We start from the raw sequence: 27,912 nt of genomic DNA, 5'->3' as shown, positions 1-27,912 counted from the left end.
AAAAGCTTATAATAAAAGCATTAAAAAAGGCTTGCTGAATAAAACCAGGTGTGCTTCATTTAAATATGAACTTTCTAATAGGGGAGACCACACTGACAAGGTCAGTTTTCCAGTTATATTTTGCCAATTTTAAGAATTATTAAGTTTTAACAAACACATTATCCTAAACATCTAATTATTGTAATGGGAAGAAATGCATTTATTATGCTACAAAAGATCCTATTTTAAAAAAACAAAAATGCTGTTCTTTTGAATTTTTATATTCATCAAAGAATCCTGAAAAATAAAATGTATCACTTTTTCCTCAAAAATATGAAGCAGCACAACTGTTTTCAACATTGTGATAATAGTCAGAGATGTTTCTTGAGCATATTAGAATGATTTCTGAAGGATCGTGTGGCACTGAGGACTGGAGTGTGATGCTGAAAATTCAGCTTTGAATTAAATATATTACAATAGAAAACATCTGTTTTAAATTGTAATAATATTTCACAATATTACTGTTTTTAGTGTAATTTTGATCAAATAAATGCAGCCTTGGTGAGCAAAAATTCTTTGGAATGGTTGAAAGTGTACTTAGGACTCTCTCTCTCTCTCTCTCTCTCTCTCTCTCTCTCTCTCTCTCTCTCTGTCTCCTCCTCTTTTTTCCTTGGGTTTTGTCCTCCTCCTCACTCACTCAGAGGGGGATGTCAGCGGAATTCCATTCCACTAGAAGAGAGAAAAACAGCCACTATCTCCATTACATGCGACCTTCACACTAGCTCCGCTGTTTCCATCTCCAGCAATCTCCAAACATTTGGATGAACTTGTCTTCATAGACAATCTGACGAGTCCCAGCTGACCAGCTTTTGTTTTTCCAATTGCCGCACACTTACCACTGAAAAAGACACCATCTGTAAACTGTAGAAGAATTTGGTGAAGAAGATTGCAGAGGACCATGCAGGCACCGAGGGTTCCTCTGTGTGCAACTTTATTTGCCCTGTGCTGGATTTTGTCATTGGTTATCAATGAAGAGTTGGTTAACGCTGCCAAGTCCAACCAGAGAACAAGGAGCATCCAAATGAGCCAAAACAGTGAGATTAATTCAAAAAGAGAAGATGTAGAGGATGGATTTTCAGAAGACACTCAGATGGATGAGCCTGGAGAAGAAGAGATGGTTGAAAAACAAAAACCAAAGGGTAAAAAGACACCTGAGGAGCTGTTAGCTGGTAAGTTGCTTCATAAAATGCTAAACATTCAGTAGAATAAGACATTTAGACTGTACATAGTGAGATTTTTGGTGGTTGCAGCCCAGTTTCATGTAGGAGAAGGCTGTGCTTTGTCATGATGACAGATAACTGGCTTAACCAAAAGCTTCACTGGCTCCTTTGAGGTTATGCAACGTTTTTTAGCGAAACCATGACTGGTCAGTCCACTGACATACTTTCTGCTGCTGGTTTTTTCTTCTTTTTGTCTTTCATCTGGAAAAAACTGTGATGAAGGGGGCATGTGGGAATGAAATTACAGTTTTGGGCTCGGAAAGGGTTGAATTACAATCACAGATGGTTTTTGAAAACATCACGGGTCTTGAATATGAAAACAAACCTTCTACAGGCTTCTCTGTCCTGTGAGGTTTGGGAAACACAGACAGGAAGAGAGACAGAGCCGACATTTGGTTTGAATTGAAACACTTGCTTAAATCTGATCTGTTTGAGACAGCAGTGTGTGTGTGTGTGTGTGTGTGTGTGTGTGTGTGTGTGTGTGTGACAGTTCTCCTTCAGTAGCATGGCCTGAAAATCATTAACAAAAGGAAGTTACACAGCATCCTGAGGGAGTTTTTATTGCTCTTTTGTAGCTCGGAAGATCTCAATTATCTCACATTAGAGTATCAACTTTATCTCAGATGATTCTCCCGAACTTTCTGAGCCAACTTAGTACGAGTATAAAGCTGTAAAATGAATGTGGAGCAGCTCAATGTATCTTATTTGAGACACTGACACATTACTGCATGTTTTTCTCAGAAGCAAAAGCATAAAGTTTCCATTTTTAGTATTTATTTACATGCAATCTCATTGCTGTCTAGAAAAAAACATTATAAATATATTAAAAAGTTTTTTTGGTAACTCTGTGCTGCCAGTAAGCCTTTAAAAATAAGCTTGTGTAGTAATTCATCCAAGCTAAGCAGTGATTTATTATGTTTCCAACTGTCTGGATTTGATCAGATAGTATTTCAAGCATTGCTTTCACGGTCAGAGTGTTTTCAGCAGTTTATGACAACTGTAAAACTTTATAAAAGCTTTGATTTGTTAAATGTGAACAACTATGTTTGACATAAAGCCGTCGTCTAAATATACCAGTGTGACTTCTTCATGTGAAGATAAAACAGCGCCTGTACAAAAGAAAAGCACAAATTAGACTTCTTTTATATCTCAGTTGTGTTTGCTTACATTTATCCCATGGACATTTGGGAGAGAGAGCTGAGTATCCTTTTATGGAAAAGTATCATATCTTTTAACATGCATTCACAAATAAAGACAAATATAGCTGAAACATTGACCTTGTTTGTTTGTCAGCAGGATTTTTCCTTGGAGCCTTCATGCTGTAATTCATTAGTTTAATGTTAACATTCTTCCATAATTTTGGACAGTTTTCTGTGAATTAAGGGTATAGAAAAACAACTTGCATGACAGTGGTTATAATTCCTTCATTTATTGTCTAGCCAAGGCAAAGAAGGCGGCTGAGAAGGAAGCCAAAGCTAAGAAACCGAAGCCCACCAAAAAACCCAAACCCCCAAAACCAACAAAGAAACCCAAGCCCCCCAAGCCCACCAAGAAACCCAAGCCTCCAAAACCCACCAAAAAGCCGAAAGCACCGAAGCCCACCACAACAAACAACGACTAGAGCAACTAAACCAAACCAGAAAGCCAACCATGGAGGAAGAGGAGGAGAAACTGCTGCTGGAGCTGGGATGGGACAACGTGTATGTTTACTCAATCTTCAGCACATTATTATTTTAAAGTAAATGCTATTGTGGTCTTTAAAAGTCTTTAAATACAGTCTCTGTGCTCAGTATTTCCAACAGAGCCAAAGGAAACAGAGATTGAGAAACCCATTGGCCCAGATCATGGTATGACAACAAATACAACACAGCACACTCACAATTAAAACTTCCTGAGCTAATTTTAGATCTTGAAACCTTTGGAGCTGTTTACAAACACAGATTGAGAGTGGGTCTAATTATAAGTCATTAGTTGACTGACTTCCTCAGGAGTGTAAACACTGGCAAAAAAAAATCCCACATACTTACTTAAAAGAAGGGACTTGAGACCAGATCTTGAGCGTGGAGAAGAAACCACATAGAAATCCTCAGGATAATGGTAGTGCAGAAATGACATACTTTACCTTTAATTTCATATGGCCTCAATTAGACAGGATGTAAAAACTGAATTAGCAGACTTGGTTATATGTACACACTCTAAAACACAACACAACTATAAAAAAAAAATATTTAAAAAACACTAGGTATACACTTAGCGACTTTGTAAATGCTTGCAGAGGAAAAACAGAACATAAAAATAATGTGTTGTAAAATTGCCCCATAATATAAAACACGACTTCTTTCGATTGGATGGAATGATACAGCCTGAAGCTTAAAAATCAGAGTCCGTGTCCATCATCCACTATGCAATTTTCTGTAGGTATCAATATGCAAACTGGCTACTGACTTTCGTGAACTAGCATCAACTAATCAGGACAAAAATCTATACATACAAATATTGTATTCCAGCCTTTTAGCTGCTGTTTTCTTATCAAAACACTGCTATTCACACTTTCTCTTTGGTGTCTTTCTTTGGTATTTAACGTACAGTAGACGTCCACAGCAAGAAAGGCGAAATTACACCACCTACAATCAAAGAGCACGATCCGGATTACTGGGACGCCCGACGTACGTTTGTCGCCACAAACACACACTCCTAAAAAGGTTGTTTATTGGCATCTTTGGCTTCATGAGGAACATTTTTAGACTTTAACAATTAGCGACTGGCTCTTACATTCAGAAGGCGGGGCTTCCTGCGATAGAGCGGCCATATTGAGCGTTGCATTTTTCCCTATGATTTTTTCCCTTTAAAATCCTGTCTTTGAACTTGCATTTTTGCAGTAGTTCTATAGCGTCACTGTTTAATAGTAACTAACTGGTGAGGTGGATTTACTTACTATAGACCCTTTTTTCACATTTACGTATTTCTCAACAGCGGAAGTCGTCATAGTTGGTTGAACTTCGAGGGTAGTGAATGGGAGAGTACCACAAATATATTTTTTGCATTCCCATTTGCTCAAACAGCAAAAGAAAAACTCCACGATAGTGTTTTCATGACTTTAAATCAAAGGAAAAAAAATGAGAGAGCAGTCAGAAGTCAGAAGACGTTAGCGTTAACTATTTCTTTTTTTATATATTATATATATAATTTGATGCAAAGATGATATAATACAAAATATAGTGTTACAAATGTACATTCATGTTTAAAAAAAAAAGTCAAAATTTAAAAAACTTTTGAGGATTTACGATGCTAATGACCATTGAAACACAAAGGCTATCCATTTAGTTCCCAGTCTGGAGACCTGGTAGACTTCTGTCAATAACACTTTTATTTAACTGTTTAGCATATGATTTAAAAACATTTTTATATATAATAATTAGTGGAACATTTTACACATCATTGGGAACCACTGCTTTAGTTTAATGTTCTTCGCATTAAGAAAAAAGTTATTTTATAAAATTTTCACTGAAAGGTTCTTTGAGGAAAACGGGTGTTTTGGTATCACTGTGAAAACACCCTTTTAGAATATTTGTTTTTAAGAATGTAGAATCAGATTCTGAAAATACCTCTAATAGGCTAATAAGCTTTTATCATCTGACAGATGAAGTTCCAGAACCGGACCTCATCCCTAAAGTCAAGAAGCCCGCTAGCACTGATGACCCAAGTATATACTTACCAATCCCAGGTATTTAAGCGCCAGTTTACACCAGAAAAGTCTGGGAAACAAAAACAAAAAACGGCCACATAACAAAACACTTTATCACGGTGTGTAGTTCTGCACCCATAAACATCACTCACATTTTATTCAGACAAAATAAAAAGCTTATTTTACATGCAATTTCATTTATACACTAAGGTGAGAATGCAAAAACAAAATGAGCAAGAAATGCAATGCAAATAAATAACATGTTATGTTCTCTTTCAATCACATTTGTCAAATAAATGTATTTTTCCCCATCTAGAGGAATCCACTACCACTCCTCGAACAGTTGCCCCTTGGTATGAGGAATATGATTATTCTGACTGTACGTTTGCACCATTTCAATCTTTTATATTAAATCGGCTCTATCAGACAGCTTGAAACTGTCATTTCTAATGTTTAGTATATTTTTATCCTAATTTACTTTTTTTCTGAAAATTTAGTGGCGGCAAAGAAGCTGGAGGAAGAGCAGGAGAAAGCAAGAAAGGCCAAAGAGGAGAAGGGTGTGTAAATCAATTTAATGTTTGTTAAAATGAAAGAGAATGTGCTTTTATTGCATGCGTGCTGTAGGTTGTGGCCAGCTTTTGGGTGGTCTGCAGTAGTGGAAAATGCCCTTTGATTTATTCATTAGAAAGCATTTAGCTGTCCGGTTAGTATTTTTGTTTTACTAAGATTTACTATGACCAAAAAAAAAAAAAAAATTCGCATGCATGACTATGAAAAATGTAAACATTTAAATAATGCAAAACAGTTTGTTTCTTTAAGCTAAATACAATTTTTTTATTTTATTTTTTAATTGATTTTGGGTGAAATCCCATATATGTTCTTAATACACCCAATTATATGATAATTATAAGCAGGATATATATATTTATAAAAAAATGGAAACTGATGAAATAACAATAAATTACAAACTTATCGAGTGCATTTTTTTAATGCACATTTACCTCTCTTTATTTTCAGTTTTTTTTTTTTTTTTGCAATGGAAAACTAGACCAAAATCAAGTTTGTTTGTTTTTTTTTACCCACATAGCTCTTTAAAGCAACAGTGCTAGAATTTACTGAATTTATTTGATTTATAATGAAATAAGGCTAAAACATAAAAAAAACGTGTTTTTCTTACCCACTGGCAGTTACTTTTTACAGGAAAACTAGACACAAATACATGTTTTTTTAGCACACTTAGAATTGTGCTGGCATTGATTGAATAGATTTACTATGAAACAAGGCTAAAAACAACCAACTGTTTCAAGTCGCAGTCTCTCCATTCCCTTACACAGCGGAAAAACTACGGAAGATGTGGGAAGAGGAGGAGGAGGAGAAGAGAAAGCAGACGGTTCCTTACGCCGAGCCAAAGAGTGAGTATTTCTGGAAAACAGCCACAAATCACATTATAATCAGAGCAGAAACACACGGCCTCTTAGAGAAGTGGGGTTTTGTGAGCGCAGAATTGGTATTCTGTGAGTTCAGTGAACAAACTCAGAGCCGACATGTTCTTCCCCCACACAAAGGTTTAGGTTTCCAGCTGGAGTTCGGCCTTTTGGACTCGGGCTGGCTAGAACCACTGCTGGCTCCAGCTTCAGCACAAATGGTTTTCCTCTGTAAAAAAATGAAAGACAGTCAGTGTCTAGAATACAAGCGCTCTGAGAGAGCTGTCAGTGCTCTTATCACAGAAAGAATGAGAGTATTTCCTGTCTTTTAGAGTGTCCTCCGCTTGGCATGGAGTCTCATCGAGTGGAGGATGATCAAATACTGGCATCTTCTGCGTCTCATCATGGATATTCGGCTCTGAGAGGACGTCTGAACATGCAGGTACATAAACAATCATATCACATTATAGTTTTACAATAATTCAGATGTTGCACATTGACAATAGCTGTGCCAAAAAATAAATAAATACATTTATTGTATGATTGTTTGTGATTTAACGTCATGCGAGCTACGAAGGTTTTTAAATTTGATCTTAGATACAAATTCTAAAACTAAATCTGGCCTCACTTCATTAAAAAAAAACTTTCCATAAGAGTCAACAGAAAAATAAAGAGTTCTGACAGACTTTAAAGCAGCACTATGTAACTTTTTCTGTGTTCAAAATTTGCTAAATGTTTATAATGAGCGAGTACATCATGCGTTTTGTGTTATCCCGAATCACTACGGTACATTTATAATAAGTGATTATTTTTGGACTATTGTAGCCTGGTCTGGTCGTCATCGCTGCGGAATAACACATACCTGAGTGAATCGCCATAGACTTATTAGAGAAGTAGCTCCGGTTAGAATGTTCTTCCGCTGGATGTGTGCAGTTCTGTTTATTAACCAAAATAATAGAGCTCTTAAAGTTTCATAGTGCTGCTTTAAACTATTACAATCCATCAAAATATGCTTCAAAGATAATTGATTGTGGCACAAGAACATAAAGTAGGATCTTCACCCCCCAACAGAAAACTATGGGTTAGTCTGGAATGTTCTATTCGACAGCAAGTGCAGACAATATGATTTGAATATGATTATGAACGTTTTTACACACCACCTACAGGATTGATTTTGTATCAGTTAAAAAAATTAAGAGCAAAGATGCTTAAAAATACTCCAGTGCTTTATCTTGTTTATCTTAATCTTGTTCTAGTACAATGATTTAACCTAGAATTAAAATTAAGATACATTTATCTGAGAGGTAAAATGATTTATCAAAGCAAAAATAATAAACAGGTTATTTAATAATTCAAACCAAAAACTGCTATAGTACTTCTGAGAGCAGCTAAGTAAGACATCCCTTACGAAAAGAAGTATATTCAAGTGTGCTATTAGTATACTTCTCTTAAACTTAAATATAGGAAAGTATGCTTTTAGTTTACTTTTTGTGTACTTCTCAGAAATGGGCTTCATGTACTTCTCAGAAATACACTTAAAATGACATTTAAGTATACTTGACTTATACTTACAAAAAGTCTAAATATATTTGAACTATACTTGTGCTCCTAGAATCCATGTTTTCATTGTTATACAGTAGAGGGCGCTATACACATCTTCTGTACAGAATTTCCAAAAAAAAAACACAAGTGAAGAAAAAGAAACAACAGATACTAACACATGTAATCTAACACGATCATCTGATATGGAACAGCATCAAAACTGTAAGGTTATGGAATAAAATGTCGACCGATGAAGAGATAATAATTACAGTCAAGCTTTGGGGAGTTGATCAAATACATCTACGTTTTGATTGTCATTCTGAATCCAATTCATATTCCTTTTTCATAGTCTTTTTGTTCAAAATGTTATTTCTTTATATTTTATTAAACTTACCCCACATTAAAGTGTTTAAAAAAAGAATGCATGAAGCTAGAATAAAATGTTTTCGGTTTAGCAAGCAGATACCCTGTTCTTTCTTTGGGATGTTTTGAATGTTCAGATATTCATATAACAAAATATATACAAATAAAACCTAAATAGGGACATAGTCATATGCTTAAAGTATGATGTAAAGTTCACTTAAAGAAAACTTATGAGTATACCAGCAGTACAAAACTACTAAACTAGTAGTTTACTGAGACTATACTTCAAAGTGTACAAAGTATTTAATTAGTAAACTATCAGTATACCTATAAGTTCACTTTTAGTATAATTGCTGTACAAACTACAAACCATCAAGGTAAACTAGTTGTGTACTCAAAGTTTGCTACTGTTATACTTAAAAGTATACTTAAAAGTGTACTTTTATATACGATATTTGTGGCCAATTTAGTCCCCAAGGAGTATTGAAACAGTACACTTACAAGTATACTACTAGAACACTGATATTTGTATATTTGCTACATAAAGTATACTTAAAAATATACTTGAACTTTACTTAAGTATACTTAATAAAATAAACTTGAAGCATACTACTTTTGGTAAGGGATATTGAGCTGTGCTGCTCATATGAGCAATGCAAGCTCAAGTCTGGCTTGCATTAATGTCTGATCTCCCCTCCTCATCACCTGAGGGAATATCTGTATATGAATGCATGAAAAAAAAAAAGATTTTGAAGTGATCCCCCCATTCCAGAGTTCAGCTGATGAGGACGATGTTTACGGCGGTGCGTGGTGTGCTGATACAGAGGAGAAGGAGCACTGGTTTCAGGTGAACGCCCGTCGAGAGGTTGAGTTCACCGGCGTCATCACGCAGGGCAGGAGCTCGGATACACAGTAAGGACACCATTTAAAACATTTGGACTCTTTCTGATCACAAGAAAGAAAATGAGACACCTAAACTGGCAAATCATTCTCTCTTCTAGTGATGACTTTGTGTCATCATATTTTGTGGCCTTCAGTAACGACAGTCGTGATTGGACGGTGCTTCATGATGGTTATGCTGAGTGGGTCAGTTCACATATACTTTATGTAAAAACAGCATAAATCTACAGTGGTGGCCAAAATGATTGGAACACTAGTATTCTCGGCAGCTAAAAAATGGTTTTAAGTCAGTTATTTCTATCTTTTTCTGTAGTGTGTCAGTAGGAAATTATCAGATTGCATTTCCAAACATTCATTTTGCCATTAATTGTAATATATCCAGTGAAGATTTTTGTTTGCTAAAACACAGAGATCTGATCTGATCATCATCAGTCTGTCTGGAGGCACATGAAGAAACAGAAACAAACTGAGACAGACTCAAACCAGAAGAAACTGTGGCAATGTCTCCAAGATGCTTCAAGAAATCTGTTAAAAGTTTTAGGACACTTAATGCTGTAAAAGTGATGCTGTCAAAAATAATGTCATAAAATAGATTTTCTTTATTCAGTTAAACTTTTATTAACTAAATGAAATCAGCATTTTGTGTGAGCATCCTTTGCGTTTAAAGCAGCTTTTGCCCTCGGGGGGGGGGTGCACTTGTGCATAGTTTTTTCAGGAAGCTTTGCAGGTAAGGTTTCTTGAAGCATCTTGGAGACATTGCCACAGTTCTTCTGGGATTTAGTCTGTCTCAGTTTGTTCTGTTTCTTCATGTTAACTCCAGACAGAGTGATGATGATCAGATCAGATCTCTGTGTGAAGCAAACAAAAAATCTCACTGGATTATTGCGATTAATGGCAAAATGAATATTGGGAAATGCAATCTGATATTTCCTACTGACACAGCTACAGAAAAAGATTAGAAATAACTGACTTAAAACTATTGTTTTAGCTGGAGAAAATACTAGTGTTATAATCATTTTGGCCACCTCTGTATATTAAAATCAAGCATCATGCATACATAACAACAGAACATTTTAAGATTTTGACTAGTTTTAAATATTTGTTTTTAGCCAAATCCTGTTGTTGTTGTTTTTATTCTACAGCTCTTTTATGGGAATGTGGATAAAGACACACCAGTAATGACAGAGTTCTCTTATCCAGTTGTGGCGCGTTACATCCGTATCCTCCCGCAGAGCTGGAACGGGAGCCTGTGTATGAGGCTTGAGGTGCTCGGCTGCCCGTTACCCAGTAAGGGCACTGCAGCTCTCACCTTAGTCCACTGGACAGAGTACTCATTAGTTTGATGTATATGCTACGAAATACATTTATATAATATCAATCCTAATTATGAGATAAAAGCCATAATTACGAGATAAAAGGTCTAAATGATAGCATACTAAAATCATGAACTTAAAAAGTCTGAACTGAAATGCTAAGTCATAATTCTGAAATAAAATGTAAATTCTGAGACAGTCATAATTATGTGATAAAAAGTCATAATTATGAGATAAATAGTCATAATTACAAGATAAAAGGTCTAAATTATGGCATACTAAATCACAGATTAAAAAGTTATGAGATAAAAAGTCATAATTATATACTAAGTGATCATTTTGAGATAAGTCAAAATTATGAGATAGAAAGTCAAAATTATGAGATAAACTGAAATTACATAGTCATGATTATGATTAAGAGTTAAAAAGTAATAATTATAATACAAAGTCTAAATTATGGCATACTAAGTCAGATTTCTGAGATAAATTTTAAATGACATACTAAATCATTAATTCTGATATAAAAAGTAAACAATTATGAGTTAAAATACATTATTGTGATAAACAAACGTCTAAATAATGACATTCTAAGTCATGAGTTAAAACGTCTAAATTGATATACTATATCATATTTATGAGATAAATTGAAATGACATACTAAGTCATAATTATGAGATAAAACGACATGAATTAAAAAGGAAATAATTGTGATGAAAAGTCTGAATTATGATGTACTAAGTCATAATCCTGAGATAAATTGAAATGAATCATACTAAATCATAATTATGACAGATACAATGTCACAAATGATTAGGTTAAAAAAGTCATAATTGTGAAAAAGGACAAATTAAGTCATACTTAATCACAATTCTGAGATAAAATGACAATTCTGAGATGTATTTATGAGTTTATAATTTATGAGGATAAATTGAAATGACATAATTATGTGAGCCATAAATTATGAGATACAATGTCATGACTTAAAAACTAATAATTATGATAAAAATAAAGTTGTGAAATACAGTCATTTTTCTGAGATAAATTGAAATGACATAGGCCTACTAAATATATAATTGTGATTAAAAAAATCTATATTATGACATACTTAGCCATAATTCTGAGACAAAGTATGTCATATGAGATATGACACACTAAAGTCATAATTCCTGAGATAATATAAAATGACATACTAAGTCATAATTCGAGAGAAAAAAGAAACATTTTGACACTTAATCATAATTATGGAAAATGACATACTAATTCATATAAGCATGACATAAAAAGTAAATTATGACATACTAAGTCATGAGGACAAAGAGTCAAAATTTACCTACTTTTTTATTTCTTTTTAATCTCATAATTTGTCATTTTATGTCATAATTCTGACTTTTTAATGCCAGAATTATTAATGTTTTGTTTCATAATTATGACATTTTAATGTCAGTGATTATGAAGTACCAGCACATTAGTTTTTCTTATGGGTCTCCATATCCAATGTCTAATTTTAAAAAAAAAATATTTGTCATCACATTTTTGTCACATAAGTCTAATAGCTCAAATGATTTTCTCTTTCCAGCTAGTTATCCAACCGAGAACGATGTTCCACCGACAGATGATCTCGATTACAGGCATCACAACTACAAAGAGATGAGGACAGGTGAGACGTTTAACAGCCAACACAGCTATTCTCAAGGTTCACTGGGGTCAATGCTAAGGCTCCGAAAACACGTCAAAACACGTCCAGCGTGAAGTTTAAACTCTTTTTGTGACTAGCTTTTGTGGTCTTGTGAGAAAATGCTGCTGTCGCTGCGAGAGTTTTCATGTATATGTGTGTATAAAAACAGATGATGAAGGTGATCAACGAAGAACAAGCCAACAACACCAAAACAAACAACATCTCAAAAAACCCTCAAGAACATGAGACAGGTAGTTTCCAAGAGGGCTAGATCAAGCAACCAGACCAAAAACTCTGACTTTAAACAAAATGAGAATGTGACCTGAGAGCACAAAAAGCAGTGTTAAAGTCTCTGGGGTATATTTGTAGCAACAGCCAAAAATACATGTATGAGTCAAAAATTATAGATTTTTAATGCCAAAAAATCATTAGGATTATTAAGTAAAAGATCATGTTCCATGAAGATATTTGTTGTAAATTTCCTACCGTAAATATATCAAAACTTCATTTTTGATTAGCAAAATGCATTGCTAATGAACTTAATTTGGACAACTTTAAAGATGATTTTCTCAATATTTTGATTTTTTTGGTGCACCCTCAGATTCCAGATTTTCAAATAGTTGTATCTCGAGAACAAAATTATTGTCGTGATTCCTAACAAAAAAACCGTACCTCAATGGAAACCTTATTTAATTAGCTTTCAGATGATGAATGAATCTCAATTTCAAAAAATTGACCCTTATGACTGGGTTTTGTGGTCCTGGGTCACATATTTAGCTTTAAAAATTCCCAAGTTAAAAGTTCCCATATTTTCAATGTGGTCTCAACCTTTTGCACCTCATTGTGTACAAATACAGTATTGTATTAGTCACATGCCAGTTGTTTTGAAAAAAATGTTAGTTTGCTAGTTTTATAACAGTTTAAACTAATCAGTCAACCCTGTTTTTTAAAAGGTGAGCCAGAATTTCGTTACACAAGCAGGGGCTTCATGGGAACGAAGTTCTGGGCAGGGAACTTTTGCTGCTTCTGATGCAGTTCCTCTGTAAGGAATACAATGATGACAATCCACGAGTGCACCGCCTTGTTACGAGCGTACGCATCCATCTAGTGCCCTCGCTGAACCCTGATGCATATGAGCTGGCCTATGAGATGGTTGAGGAACACACTTTTCAAAACAAAATACTGTTCTCGGCTGTCCGCCCATGCATTTCTGTTTATTCATCATGTGAGTCATTGTTTATTGGGCGGATGGCTCGTTTGTCTAGGGCTCTGAGATGGGGAACTGGGCTTTGGGCCACTGAGAGGAGGGATACGATATTTTCCAGAACTTTTCCCAGACGCTGAACAGTATTCTGGTGGACGGCGGCGGAGGTCAGGGGAGGGGTGCCACGGGTGCGTTCCCAATCAGAGTACACACATTCCCATTCCAATGAGTAATTTTTAAGGCTCTAATGGGCTCTGTGAGACGTAAACGTGTTTAAGGAGTTATGTTGTCCCTATGGAGCCAAATAAAGGAGCTGCCAACGACTGGAAATCCTATAAAGGGAAACGAGAGCAGGATCGGTGGAAGAAAAGTATACAGAGATACCTCCTCTCGGCAAAAGAAGTATTGCCGTCTTTGACCTCGCGCAACTTTTGCGAGGGAAATAAAAGAAGTGACAAAATTGAGGTGGGTGGAAAAAACACTTAGGTTTATTTAATTCTTCTGCAGCACAAATGAAGCACAGAGTTTCCCAGAGGAACATAAATGTTTTGGAGGCAAAAACAGAGTTTTGTAAGTGAATGCAAAGTTTTCGGGTGAACGCAATGGTTTTTTTGAGAGAACGCAAAAATTTTGCAAGTGAAAGCAGATGTTTTGCGAATGAACGCAAAGTTTCTTAAGGAACGCAATAGTTTTGAGTCAAAATGAAGGAATGTTTTGTGAGAGAATGCAAAGTTTCCGGGAAAAGGCAAAGGTTTTGCGAGAGAACGCAAAAAAGTTTTTTTGGGGGAACGCAATACTTTTACGAGAGAATGCGATATTTCTCAGTAAACGTAATACTTTTGGGGGCAGGTGAATCTTATATTTTTGTTCCCAGTCACCATTCCCCATATCTAAAACATGCAAATATTTTTAAACATACTTACACAAGGATGTATTACACATTTAAGAAGTGAAGTTACTGCTCAAAAACAAGGAAAAAAAAATTGGCCACGTTGTAGGAGAGAAACTAAGTATGCCTATTATGTTTCTATAATTTCAAAAGTAGGAAAATGTATCGTTCTGTAGATATGTTTGGATATCTTCAGCTATAACCAACCTAAATACAGATTTTTTTTTTTTTACCCAAAAAAAAAGCCAAGTAAAGAAAAACAATGAACAAACACAATTTTTACAGTCAACATTTCATAAACGAAAACTAATACTGTCCCAGAGAGCAATAGCCTATTCATAATCATGATCGGGAGTCAGCACAGTCGGGTACTTTTGAGTTTCACGATTTTAATTCACTTAACAAATCTGAACTCTATAGGATCCGTTGTGGTTGAAACTAAAGCAATCATCAGTTGGTCGGAGAGGAACGCCGCTTATGATTTGTTTTGGGGGGCTAAATCTTCCGAGGGGCGTGAGAACGAAGCTTGCTGTCCACGATATTAAAAACATTCGACATGCAATGCGTCCACCACCGGTCGGCCACGGACGGCAGGGGAGGTCCGTCGGGTGCACGGGGGCGTACCAGCACATGAACTCAAGGAAGTAACCTGGGGCCAGGATTCAGCGATCAGAATGGCAGGGGGGGTCGCTCCCGCTTCACGCGGAAACGGCGGATGAAAACCTTTTCCGCTGGCTCGCCATGACGTACTAACGCACACAGTCACCTGACATACCGACTGAAAAGCCAGCGTGGCTCCTGTCACCGCCGAGCCGTCATTGACGGTCACGGGAGCCAGGGCATCATCATCCGGCCCCCCCCCCCATGCTGGATGCGTCGTTGTGGCAGTAATGTGATGAACAAGTAAATTTCGCTCTAGTTTTTTTCCCTCCTTTTTGGTAATATATATTTTTCATAATATATTTTTATCCTTTAAACAGAAAATTTTATAGCAATTAAGGATAGGGTATTATTTTCATCTACACGCACTACGACGGGCCACAAAAACGTTCCCGGGCGCAGTCAGCGCAAAGTTGATTCTGTGCTTGCTTGCTTGATCTAATATTTTGAATGTTTTTTTTAAAATGTTGTAGATTTAAATGAATACTCCACCCCCAAAAATGAATTTTGTCATTACTCACTTACCCCCCATGTTGTTCCAAACCCGTAAAAAGCTCTGTTCGTCTTCAGACCACAATTTAAGATATATTTTGGATGAAACCTGGAGGTCCTGTGACTGTCCCCCATAGACTGCCAAATAAATAACAGTGTCAAAGGTCCATAAAAATTAAGTTTAAGAAATGAGTCGTCGTCAGAATACTCCGATCTGCCATCAAGACGTGCAAATCTGGGTTATATGATGCGACGGGAACACTTTTGTAAGCGAAGAAACCAAAAAATAAAAGAGCCTTTATAGTCAACAATCTTTGTTCTTTGTCAAAACTGGTCCCCTCTGTTATCTTTCCATATCACCGCTATGCCTGGCGTATGCTCTTCTGTATCATACCGCTGCCACACAGGGTGCGCTGTTTTCTTTCAAATCAAAGCTAAATATACACGAAGAAACAACGCGCATCCTTGTGGGGCGGCTGATACAGAAAGAGCATACTCAGCATACGGTGATGTGGAGAAGACCACAGAGGAGACTGTTTTTATTCTGGCTCCTTGGACACTGTTATTTATTTGGCAGTCTATGGTCCAGTCACAAGCCGTCCAGGTTTTTCATCCAAAAGATCTTTCAATTGTGTTCCGAAGACGAACTGAGCTTTTTACGAGTGAAATTATGACAATAATTTCATTTTGGGGATGGAGTATCCCTATTTAAGTTGCAAATGAGAATCGGCTAAAAATTAAACAGTATATTTTGAGACTAAGGTCTTTTTTATGATTAAAGAATATCTAAAAGTATGGTATTTGGGGTCAAAAGCAACCCTGCTGTTAGGGCTAAATTCGCACAGTAATTATACTAATGATAATTAATAGATGCCTGACCTTTCCATTTGATGACATGACAGGGTTAGATTCAGATGGTAAATATCAATATATTATGTTGGGTGTGCCAATATTAGAGATAATCACCATGTTTATAATGAAGGCCATTCATATTTAAAACATGATATTAATCAGATCATATAATTAAAATATCATTTGTTGTTACTACTGTAAATATATATCCAATCTATTATTGGATCTCCTTAATACTTTTTAGAATCTTTAGGCATTATTAAAATGATTTTGCTTCTGTATTTTCAAAATATATTTTAATGAGCAGTATATTTATTGAACAAAATTATAATTCTTTTGTTTTTCAAAATTAAAGCAGAAAATAGTACAAACTTTGCTAAAGTGTTTGTTTATGACAAACAAGTATTTGACAAAAAATTTAATTAATTACAAAACAATAATACGAATAAACAATATTAGTGAAGAATTGAAATAAAAATAACAAGAAGAAACTTTACAATATTTATACATATTTACAGATGGACAATATCATTGTAGGAATAATAAAAATGAATAATAATAAATAAATAAAATGAGCATGCTGTCAAACAATTAAATCGCGATTAATCACATCCAAAATAAGGTTTTTGGGTTTGACATACTATATGCATTGTGTTACTGTGTTTAGTTTATTGTATTATTGTATGTAAAATAGCGACAGCACATACAGTATACTGATTTTTGAAAATATTTACATGTATATGTACATTTACTATTTTTATAGTATATAAAAGATATATTTAATGTAAATCAAACACGCATAATTTTTCTAATATATAGCATGCATGTGTTTGTATTTATAAGGGCACATGAATAAATTACACATTATACACACACACATATAGTAAGATGTAAACAAAAACTTTTATTTTGGTGTGATTAATCGGCAATTAAATAAGCACTTTAAAATAAATAATGACACCACTAATTATTAGAACACTGTGTTAATATAATTCCTTTGTAGGTACCTGCAGAAATATTTTTTGCCTTGACACATAGAAAACCTAATTTCTTTTCTATCAAATAAAAGTAAAAAAATATTTCTCAGCTTTCACATTTTACACTTTTCTGTGTTGCTCTAGGGCATGAATGACTTCAGCTACCTTGCACAGACCAACTGCTTTGATATTTCCGTCTTTCTTGGTGCGATAAGTTTCCGCGGGAAAAAAAAGAAAAAAAAAAAAAAAAATAAGAAAAAAACATGAGAGCGAACTGGCGTCGGAGTGGGAAAAGCAAACCGAGAGGCTCTGCTGGCTTTGGCTTCATTGAGCAGGTTTAAAACACATACAATATCATATATCTCGTGTGGACATAGTGGCTGAAACTCAAGGCCATAAAAGGTTGTGACGGAGAGCAGAATTTATATTTTCCAGATAAAAGGAACATCGTAAAACCAGCGGACAAAGCTTTACAAAAATGTTAATCATGAGTGAGCCCACAGGTTGGGCTAATTCGAGGCAGTAAAGGATTTGTTGAAAGACGTGCAGTAGGGAATCGGCTCTATGCAAATGCCGAGGCGGTGTCAGTGAAGTGAATCAAACATGACGTGCACACCGTATTATTTCACTTCATAAAATTTAAAATTTCTCGGTTGGGCAGATCATCTTCTCACTACGATTGGAGTAAAAACTCTTCAAGATATCAGGACTTTTTTGTGTTTTTTTCCGTACTCTTAATTTGGCGAGTATTGTGCGTGCATCATTAGAACCTTGTAATTTCACTTATATGCTGACTTTATTGTAGTGCATTTTGTCAAACGATTAATTGCCCGCATCGCAACATAAACAGTTTTTATGGTACATAATATATTCTGTGGTGTACCTGTGAATATGTAGTATGCTTATATATCTATACGATAGCAGCACAACACACATAGCATTATATATTATTCAAAAATGATTTACATGTTAATTACTTATATTATATGGATATAACTTGTATATTTATATATAAATATATATGAATATATAAACGTAAGCACTCTTTCTTAAATATATACAATGTAATGTGTTGTGGATTATTATTCACGATAATACCCACAAATATACTTATGTGAAGGGGCTAAAAAAAACAAAAACAACAAAAAAAAAAACTTTTATTTGTGATGCTATTAATCGCGCCTTACATTGTTTTGCAACACTACTTTTTATCTTATTATGCGAAATTAATTTAATTTTATCATTACATAATTCTTTAATTATTATTCTAATATTTTATTTATAAATTATGTGACCATAAAAATCAATAATGCAATCACACAGTAATAATCCAAACTTATTTTTCTCTTTCAAATTTATACCATCACTAATTTATGAATTACCATCCTCAAAAATCAGACTTGTGATTCTTTAAATTTGCGAGTTTGCCATGAGAATGTGAACCTTTATCTTACATTACGTTGTTGATATTTAACTTATTTGATAGAGTTAGTCGTAATTACGTTGTGCAGTGGTTCGGTACATGATAAAAACAATTAGGGAATCACAATGACTTTTGATGGGGCGTGTTTTTTGTTTAGGTGTGGTATAATAAATCCAAATGTCTTGTGGGCGGAAAGCTGGGCCACTGGGGATTTACTCTGCGTGGCTTCTCACACGCCCCCGGCGAGTGATCGTGTTACGGCAAGGAGGGCCTACGTTTAGACTTCCCAACTCAACTAATGTCTTGACATTGTGGGATATGTGATCCTAATGCGACACGCTTGGGCAGCTTGCAAACGATTACGTCACATGCGCAACTGGGCTCTCGATTCACCAAATGCATGGCGCCATGCTCAAGAAGAAGCGCAAAAGCTGGTTACTGGCGATCTACCCCCCGATAAACACGCTAACAGAACAACCGCGTCATACGTGGAGATGGCAACAGGGGCGACCAAGGACGCTATCAGGGCCCCCAGAAGCCTAACTTCTAGCGGCGTCGTCATGCTACTTTGTTTCGTATGCGTTAAGCGGGCGAATGGAGATGATGGAAGCCATGGCACGATTCCGACGAAGGAGATGACGCACAAACAACGATTCCGACAACCACACTATCGGGCACCCTACGGCCAGCACACCAGCAATTCTCAACCTAGCAAGGAGCAATGTGTTTGAGGGCACTGTGGTTGATCATGTGCACTACCGCACACTCACTCATGGATTAGAAGCTTATGAGTAGGCAGAATAATGCAAGAATGGGGAAAATGTGTGGGGATGGAGGGTGTTGTTTTTTAGAGAGGATTGGTATGGAAATGTGTGATAATATACCCCTCTTTAAAGGGCTTCAAAGTGCGTACCAGGCTCTTACATTACAGAATCAGCAGCTCCTCTGTGGAACACAGTTGAAAAGACAGAAATATGCATTCTTACTTTAATTTGCAGGGGGTCTTTATGTTGGATAATACACGAGAATGAGGGCTTGGCTATTTGAATGTATTGCAAAAAAATGTTATTATTTCACTGAGCTTTCCTCAAATAAGCATGCTTGTTTGTGTACACGCCATATTATCAATGTGCACATGTTTTTCCAATAAAAAGTGTCTCAATACATTCATTTTGTTAATTGTTATTCGACTCGTTGTTAAGTGCATTAACAGATCCATATAAACCTCTACTATTATGTAGAATTGTCATTCCATTAAATTAGTAGATAATATAATACCATGTTTATTTGAAACGGCGTTTTGGTTTTTATTATTGTTATTGAAATGCACAAATCTACCATGCAATAAATAGATTAATTAGATATTTTTTAATATATTTTTTGAATATAATATGCTGCTTATTTTATATATATAATATATATAGATATATCTATAATATATATATATATATATATAATATAGATAGTTGTGATGTAATGGCAACATTTACATTTTTCGCCCAGCGAGCTCTCAATGGCAAGTGTTGTAGTTTTTTGGCTCTTTTTAGTTAAAAGTTTGGAGCACCCTGTGATTAGGAAACTTTTGTTTTGCGGCAGCATATGGCTAGTGACCTTTTATTTTCTCTCGCGTTGCGCACACGTCAGGCTCCATGCGTTTGTGCGTGAAGGACTGGCTTTATTTTGAAATGCCACGCTTTCCTTCCTGCCTATCTTAGTAGGGTGCACGGGTTCTGCAATAAAAAAAAAAAAGATTTCCTCGGGAGAGTTGTGTGAGCTGATTAAATATATTCAGTTAAATAACGCGGACTATTCTTGATTACCTAGTGATTATTATATCTTCTCATTATACTAAATAATAGTTAATTTTTCGACTTCGTATAGCAGCGTTCAAGTACACCGCGGTCAGATTAGGACAAAATAAATAAAAGTTGTCTGATGCTGTCTCAGATTAGCTGTTAGGCGGATTAGCTTGCAGGTCTTGGCTGTTTTAAAGGCACAGAGCAGGTAAGAATGACAATTCATTTGTATTTAAAACCAATTTCACGTCGACTTATGCCTTTTTAATAAGAAAGATTACGATTATGACGATTAATTCTGCGACATCGGTGTATTTCAGAGCTATCACGAGGCTGCTAGCATTTCTGTTAGTCATCCACAACTAGCTGGCTGTTGAACTGTGTTGAATCATTGTGACACATACGCCGTTATAAATCCTTTCGATAAGCCGGAAGATCCTGTGCTTTCAAGGTTTCTGATACGCCTCTTCAGAGGCCCGTCTTTATGGGCTGATCTCATAGTTATTTATCATATATTGGGTGTGGTGTAGTAGTTTAGATTGGCTGGTAACTAAAAGGTTGTAGGTTTGAAATCAAGATTTGCAAGTTGAATTATGTGTATGCTGTCTTAATGGGTTATCTTTTGTACTGCGGTAATATTGGCCTTGTGTTTGTTGACCTTATGCAACATTTGAAAATATAATAATAGTTGTCTTCAAATAATAAATAAAAAAAAACATAAAACACCACCACAGGATGATTCAAGAATACATTTGTATTTAGTAAGTTGCTCAAGTATAAAAAATGGCTAAATATAATACATTCTATAAAAAAAAAAATTCTTAAATGCAACCTTAGGAGCTGTATTTTTTATATGTTTAGTAACTTTGTTTCCCTAAAAAATACAAACATTTATAATAAAATAATTAGTTGATTCAAGTAGTTCAGTATAAAATCATCTGCTAAATATGAATAATCAGTCAAAAAACAGTTCTGAATCAACCATGGTGCTGTATTTTATATTATTTTGCGATTTAGTTATTTTGAAAAAATAATTAAAATTATTATAATCCACCGTGGTTGAATCAATAAGTGCTGTGTGAGTTTTGCTTAGGGAGGAAAAAAAATCACAATTTTCATCACAATCAATAATTTTAATTTTATTATTTTGTTATTTTTTTTATAAAAATACATAAAGTAAAAAAAACAAAAAATAATAAAGTGCAGTGTAGGTCGCTCAGGATAAAATGATCTAAATTTTAATAATTTATCAATAAAAACCATCCTGAATCAATCATTATATTATTAATAGAAACTATGATTATTCGCATAAAATAAATAATATTGTCAATGCAGATCTGTTCCATAAACACCATGAAACTCTACAGTCTGATCCGCCTTGTATAAGGCTCAGAAGAAAAGGCCAACCTGCTGAAGGCGGTGTATGATCTGTCATCATTCAGTTTCTTCCAGAGATCAGGTACAGTATCTAGAACGGCTCTGGTTATATACTTTTTATTAAGCTGCAGAACCGATATCATCGCGGCCGGACTGTAAATGGTTTTTGTGCTGCAGTTTACAGGAGTTTATGGCCGCTCACCAGTGCACTGATTGTTGAGCGCTCAGCATTAGGAAGCCGTCGCGGCTCATCAAAGAAACAAGGTCAGTGATAACATTATCAAGATGAAGCCTTATTAAATGCTTGCCTCTGGCCTGATTGTGGTAGCTGTTGAGTTCAATAATGGCTTGTTCAGATGCAGAAGGACTAGTTATTAGCAATGCATTACCTAAACAAAATAAAAAATTAGAAATGCTGCATTAGCCTCTAGCTGAAGTTTTTAATATTTACCTTAATGTTTATTTCAAGTATGTTTTAGTTTCTCATTCTAGTTTTCAAATTGGGCTGACAAACATTCACGCAACAGCATTTCCAATTTAAACTTGTGTGTCGTGCATTTAAATGTATTTGTGATGCTTAATAGAGTTTAGTAAAGCTGTCAAACGCATTTCAATCACATCCAAAATCTAAGTTTTTTGTTTTCTTAGTATATGTATATGTAACTGTGTGTATATTTATTATGCATATATAACAATACATACGAGCGAATATGTAAAAACACGTAAATATTTCTCAAAATAAAATATACCGTGTATGTGTGTATGTATGCATATACATAAATGCACACAGTAGCAACACATATACCTATGCGTAAACAAAAACTTTATTTTGGATGTAGTGTCATCGCATTTACTGTTTGACAGCACTAATTTTTTCATATTTTTAGTTGTTGTTGTTACTATTTTAGCAAGTGGTAAAATTATAATCATTCTTATAATTCAGTATGTTAGTCGAACACATTAAAGTAAGTGTACTTAAAGCACGGCAAAAACAACTAGCGCTGATCAACGTAATTTAAGTAAAATATTTAATTTTGACAGTACAATTAAGATCATAGTCATGAAAGTATACTCCCTTTTAAGTACACTTATGTGGCTTTTTATTTTAGCAAATATTATATTGTCTGCAAGTGTAGTTTTGTAAAATTCATAACTGCAGTGACTAATTAATTGTTTGTTTGTGTATTCCCCAAGTGAGTACTTGTGTCACGTGTACGTGCGAAATGACAATCTTGGTGGTGTTGTGATCGCAGACAGTGAATATCCCTCAGTCTGCTTCACTTTACTTGATAAGGTGCGTTATGTTGTCTATCTATCTATCTATCTATCTATCTATCTATCTGAGAGACTGCATGGCTTTAAAACCATGGCTTTTAAAACTATTTCAATCTTAAAAATACTTAAATCCTTAAATAAAACTTCACGCCATGTGTTATTAGTATAAAGACTGTTATACAAGTTTCCAAACAATATTTATTTGTTTTTTAAATGAACTATGTGTACATTTAAATGAAATTCAAATGTGTACATTTAAATGAAAAAAAAATAAATAAATAAATTTTGAAAATAATTTTCCCGGATTTTTTTTTTTTTTTTTTTCTAATGGTTAGGTATGACCATTTTCTCTCTTTAATGGTTGTGTGGTTGTCTGCAGGTGCTGGATGAGTTCTCCAGACAGGTCAACAGTGTAGACTGGCCTTCTGTTCTCCTGCCACCATTCAGTACACAGCGACTACCAGCCATCTGGCTAAATACCAGGTGAGCTGCAGCGTTGTGCGCTCGTAGTAGTTTAAAAAAAAAAAAAGTGTTCATCACGGGTAAGTCGTGGCCTAGTGGTTAGAGAGTTTCGAACTCTAACCCTAAGGTTGGGTTTGAGTCCTGGACTGGCACACAATGACTGGACACCAGCAAGGGGTGCCCGAACCCCCAGCTGCTCCCCGGCGCCGCAGCATTAATGGCTGCCCACCGCTCTGGGTGCGGTGTTCACGGTGTGTGTGTGTGTGTGTGTGTGTGTGTGTTCACGGTGTGTGTGCACCCTTGGATGGGTTAAATGCAGAACACGAATTCTGAGTATGGGTCACCATACTTGGCGTGTATGTCACGTCACTTTCACTTTCTACTTTTTTCACTCTCTCACTTCTCACCCATAACAGTTTGAGCTCTTCCTGTTTCAACAGAATCCACGTGGAGGCTGGACGCTATGACCCAAAGCGCAAGAGAACTGGATGAAAAACCAAAATTATTTTTGGTGAGCAAATAATGATTTGAAAACATTCCTGTAATACAAACTTTTTTGATTGTTTTAATCTCATCTTTTTCACCCCATGCTGATATTCAGTGCATGCTGATGTGTGTAAGTGTGCCATGATTGTGGCCACACACAGAAGAGTTTGTTTGCCTTTTTTTTTAATGTGCGTTGGCATTTGTATTCCACTCTACCATGTGCTTCCCTCAGCACAACACAATGGAGTCACTTCTGGAGAGAGGAGAGAAGCTGGATGATTTAGTTCAGAAATCTGAGCATCTGGGAAACCAATCAAAAGCCTTTTATAAAACGGTCAGTACTTTACATGCTTATGGAACACAGCAACAGAACATGCAATTTATTAAGATGTCATTACTGTTATACATTTTAAAGCTTCATTAGTGGTGGTTTCTAAAACACTCACTCTTGTTATTGCTCATACTCATGGCTAGTGATTTGAACAAATCCCTAATGCCAAGTATATTAATCCTAGCAACGCACCATAAGGCAAGTCACTCTCGAGATGAATAGCATAAAAAAACTAGTATTTTACCTTACTTACAAAAAAAATGTTTACAATTTTAAATATAATCAACTATGTATTACGTTTTCTGAAATGTTATGATAAATATGCAAGTGAGGGATTATCTAATTATCTAATTACACGTATATTTCCAAAAAAAAATAAAAAATGTGAATATTACATAAAGCCAGGTTTAAAATTAATTCTTGTTTGAGTTTGTTGACATATTAAAGTTAGCTTTTTTTTACAGAAGAACTTTGATTTTCTCTTTTCGTCATTCTGTAATTCAGAAAATGCTGTCAGCAGCCAGAAAAAATACATTTTCAACATTTTTTTAGGAATAAGATATTATATAAATCAGTGTGAATGATATATGAACAAATCCCACTATAAAAATGTTTAGAATATAGATTTGAATAAAACTGTAAAATTTGGTTTATGTAAGTACTACTGAAGTGAAGAAAAAACTAATTTTGCATAAACATCCTCTAAAGATATGTATTGTAATTGAAATCTAAAGATGCAAATAGTTAAAGTCAGGTTCAAAGTTATTGTTTCATTATGTTGAAATATTAGAGTTTTTACAGAGGGGATTTAAAAATAGGTATCTATTTTTATCACTCCATAAATTAGAAAATACTGTCAACAGGCAGAAAGAAAAAAAAATTAAGTAAGAAAAATAAAGGAATAAAGTGCTGTATAAAATCAGGCGAATGATATATGAACAAACCCCTTCAGTAAAAATCTTCAGAATATAGATATGAGTAAAACTGTAAAATTTAGTTTATGTGAGTTCCACTGAAGTGGAGAAAAAACTCTTTAAAGATAAGTGTTATAATGTAAATCTACAGATGTAAATAGATAAAGTCTAATAATAAAATAATTGTGAATGATTAAATGAAAAAACACCTCTATATAAATGTTCACAATATAGATATGAATAAAACTGTAAAATTTGGTTTATGTAAGTACTACTGAAGTGAAGAAAAAACTAATTTTGCGAAAACATCCTTTAAAGATATGTAATGTAATTGAAATCTACAGATGCAAATAGTTAAAGTCAGGTTCAAAGTTATTGTTTCATTATGTTGAAATATGAGTTTTTACAGAGGGGATTTAAGGTATCTATTTTTATCACTCCATAAATTAGAAAATACTGATAATAGGCAGAAAGAAAAAAATAAACTGAGAAATATAAAGGAATTAAGTGCTGTATAAAATCAGGCGAATTATATATGAACAAACCTTTCAGGAACAATCTTAATATAAATATGAGTAAAACTGTAAAATTTAGTTTATGTGAGTGCCACTGAAGTGGAGAAAAAACTCTTTAAAGATAAGTGTTATCTACTGATGTAAATAGATAAAGACTAAAAAATAAAATAATTGTGAATTATTAAATGAACAAATAACTCTATATAAATGTTCAGAATATAGATATGAATAAAATTGTAAAATTTGTACTCATAAGTGGAGTGGAGAAAAAAGTGGAGAAAAAAACAATAAAAAAAAAAAGTTCTTTAAAGATATGTATTATAATTACCAAATCCACAGACACAAGATAAAGTCCAATAAAACAAACACTGAAATTTGGGGATTTTATTTGGGATGTTTTCTTTTAGGCAGAAACAACACATTATGAAAAGCCAAATAGCCCAGAATCTCAAAATTGACCAGTGCCTGTAGTGTCTTTCCTTAAAAACCACATGGAAAATACTGAGAAAGTTGCTTCAGAAGATCTGATGTAATGTTGATGTTTTTATGTTGTAGGCACGCAAGCAGAACTCGTGCTGCGAGATCATGTGATTGGACTGAACTGGGCTACAGATCAATGCGTGATCGGACTGGAACTGGACTCTTCTCGCCACCTCTCCCTCTCTCTGGTTTTCTATTTTCCCCTCTCTCTGTCCTGGTGTGGGCTGCGCTTTTTATCACGCAGCAGTCATAGTGAATACACGCAGAGGGCTGGATCCGACGGGTATACAACAATGGGCCTCAGAGGGGGCTGATTTTCCCATGATCAACCACACTCACACCGCCATCCATTTTTGTGCGTGTGTGTGGAGAACTTGGTGTTCTTTCTTGACGGTTCCTCAGGGCCTCCGCAAGCTCAAACGGATCTTGACAAAAGCATAGAGGGGCCTTTCGAGTCAAACGGCCCCTCCTACCGTGGCCTTTTACTTTAGATGCAGGTGTGTTGATATCTGTAGACCGAGCTGATTTAGCCTTATCTCAACGGAGGACATGCGAAAGTGAAAAAATGCTGCAACTTCTGCATTTCACTCATTATTCAGCTTTGGCAGTTTTGAAGCTTTTGTAGAGTGAACATGTATGCGGATGTAATCTCTTTAAAATGTGGAAAACAGTAAATAATGCTATGCTACTGATGTCACAGCGCTCGGATTCTCGGCTATTGTGTGTGCGACTGACCAAATTAATGTTTCCAGAGTCTGTTTGTGCACAGTTCTCATGCTTTTTTCTTTTGGGAAATGAAATAAATTACTGAATGGTATTGGCTTTGGTTTCTTGCATCAGGAGTTGTTATTGCAATTTGGTTTTTAATACTTAAGAAACATTCCTGCAATATGTACATTTGGTAGTTGATAACGAACATGTCTTGTGATATTATTTGAGAGTCATAATAAAGCCTTAAAGTGTGGTTTAGTGTGAAATCAGCCCCCTTGACCCTTGTAAGGAATGGAAAGCAGTTAGGGAGTAAATCTGTGCTGTGTTATGTTGATCACATGACCACGCTGGACCTCTCAAATGCTGAATCCAATCTAACGACGCTTTGCTGCTAACAGCCTGAAGGCTCGACTTCTGAGTCCTGGTTTCAAGTTAATGTGCTTTTTCTCTTTATGTAAAGCTTAAATATAGATGCACAAAAGTTTGGGTAAAACCGGCAGTATCTGGGTGAACCTGTCAAGATCATGTCCAGGTCTTATTTCACCCTAAAATCAGAAGAAAATCTAATTTTAGACCATTTATGTTTTTGCGTTTTGACAGTTAAGAAAAATTTCCCCTCCAATTTTTGATACTGACATTTTGCACAATTTATCGTGAGAATTAAATCTCATTTAAAAATAATAATACATAAATTAAGAAAATAAGTTAATGCATTTGTTCAAAAATAATTTAATAATAGGATTTAAAAAAAAATTCTAATCGGTTTTGATTTTGGAAATCTCATAATTAGAACTTTTTTTTTTGCATTTTGACGATTAAAAATTTTCCCAAATTTCTCCCAATTTGTGATTGAAGACATTTATTCATCATTCTTTCAACAATTAATAATAGGTGTTTGTATATTTAA

At 34.9% G+C, this 27,912-nt stretch overlaps 1 protein-coding gene and 1 pseudogene across 1 annotated transcript; both read left to right on the top strand.

Annotated features, from left to right (window-relative positions):
- The first annotated feature begins 666 nt into the window (after window positions 1-666).
- Window positions 667-12,235, top strand: LOC109067611 (annotated as a pseudogene).
- Window positions 12,236-21,807: 9,572 nt separating this feature from the next.
- On the top strand, window positions 21,808-26,428 carry LOC109059117 (YKT6 v-SNARE homolog (S. cerevisiae)). Its single transcript, XM_042732011.1, is given in 9 exon segments — window positions 21,808-21,913; window positions 22,009-22,099; window positions 23,026-23,125; window positions 23,486-23,531; window positions 23,534-23,589; window positions 24,009-24,017; window positions 24,020-24,079; window positions 24,287-24,388; window positions 26,370-26,428. Coding segments are annotated over 9 exon segments (606 nt in total). The 3' UTR covers window positions 26,406-26,428.
- Window positions 26,429-27,912: the final 1,484 nt, after the last annotated feature.

The sequence above is a fragment of the Cyprinus carpio genome, chromosome B10 (assembly GCF_018340385.1).
Source record: "Cyprinus carpio isolate SPL01 chromosome B10, ASM1834038v1, whole genome shotgun sequence".
NCBI lineage: Eukaryota > Metazoa > Chordata > Actinopteri > Cypriniformes > Cyprinidae > Cyprinus > Cyprinus carpio.
The sequence above is the reverse complement of the archived record's forward strand: the minus strand, read 5'-3'. Positions and strand labels throughout refer to the sequence as shown.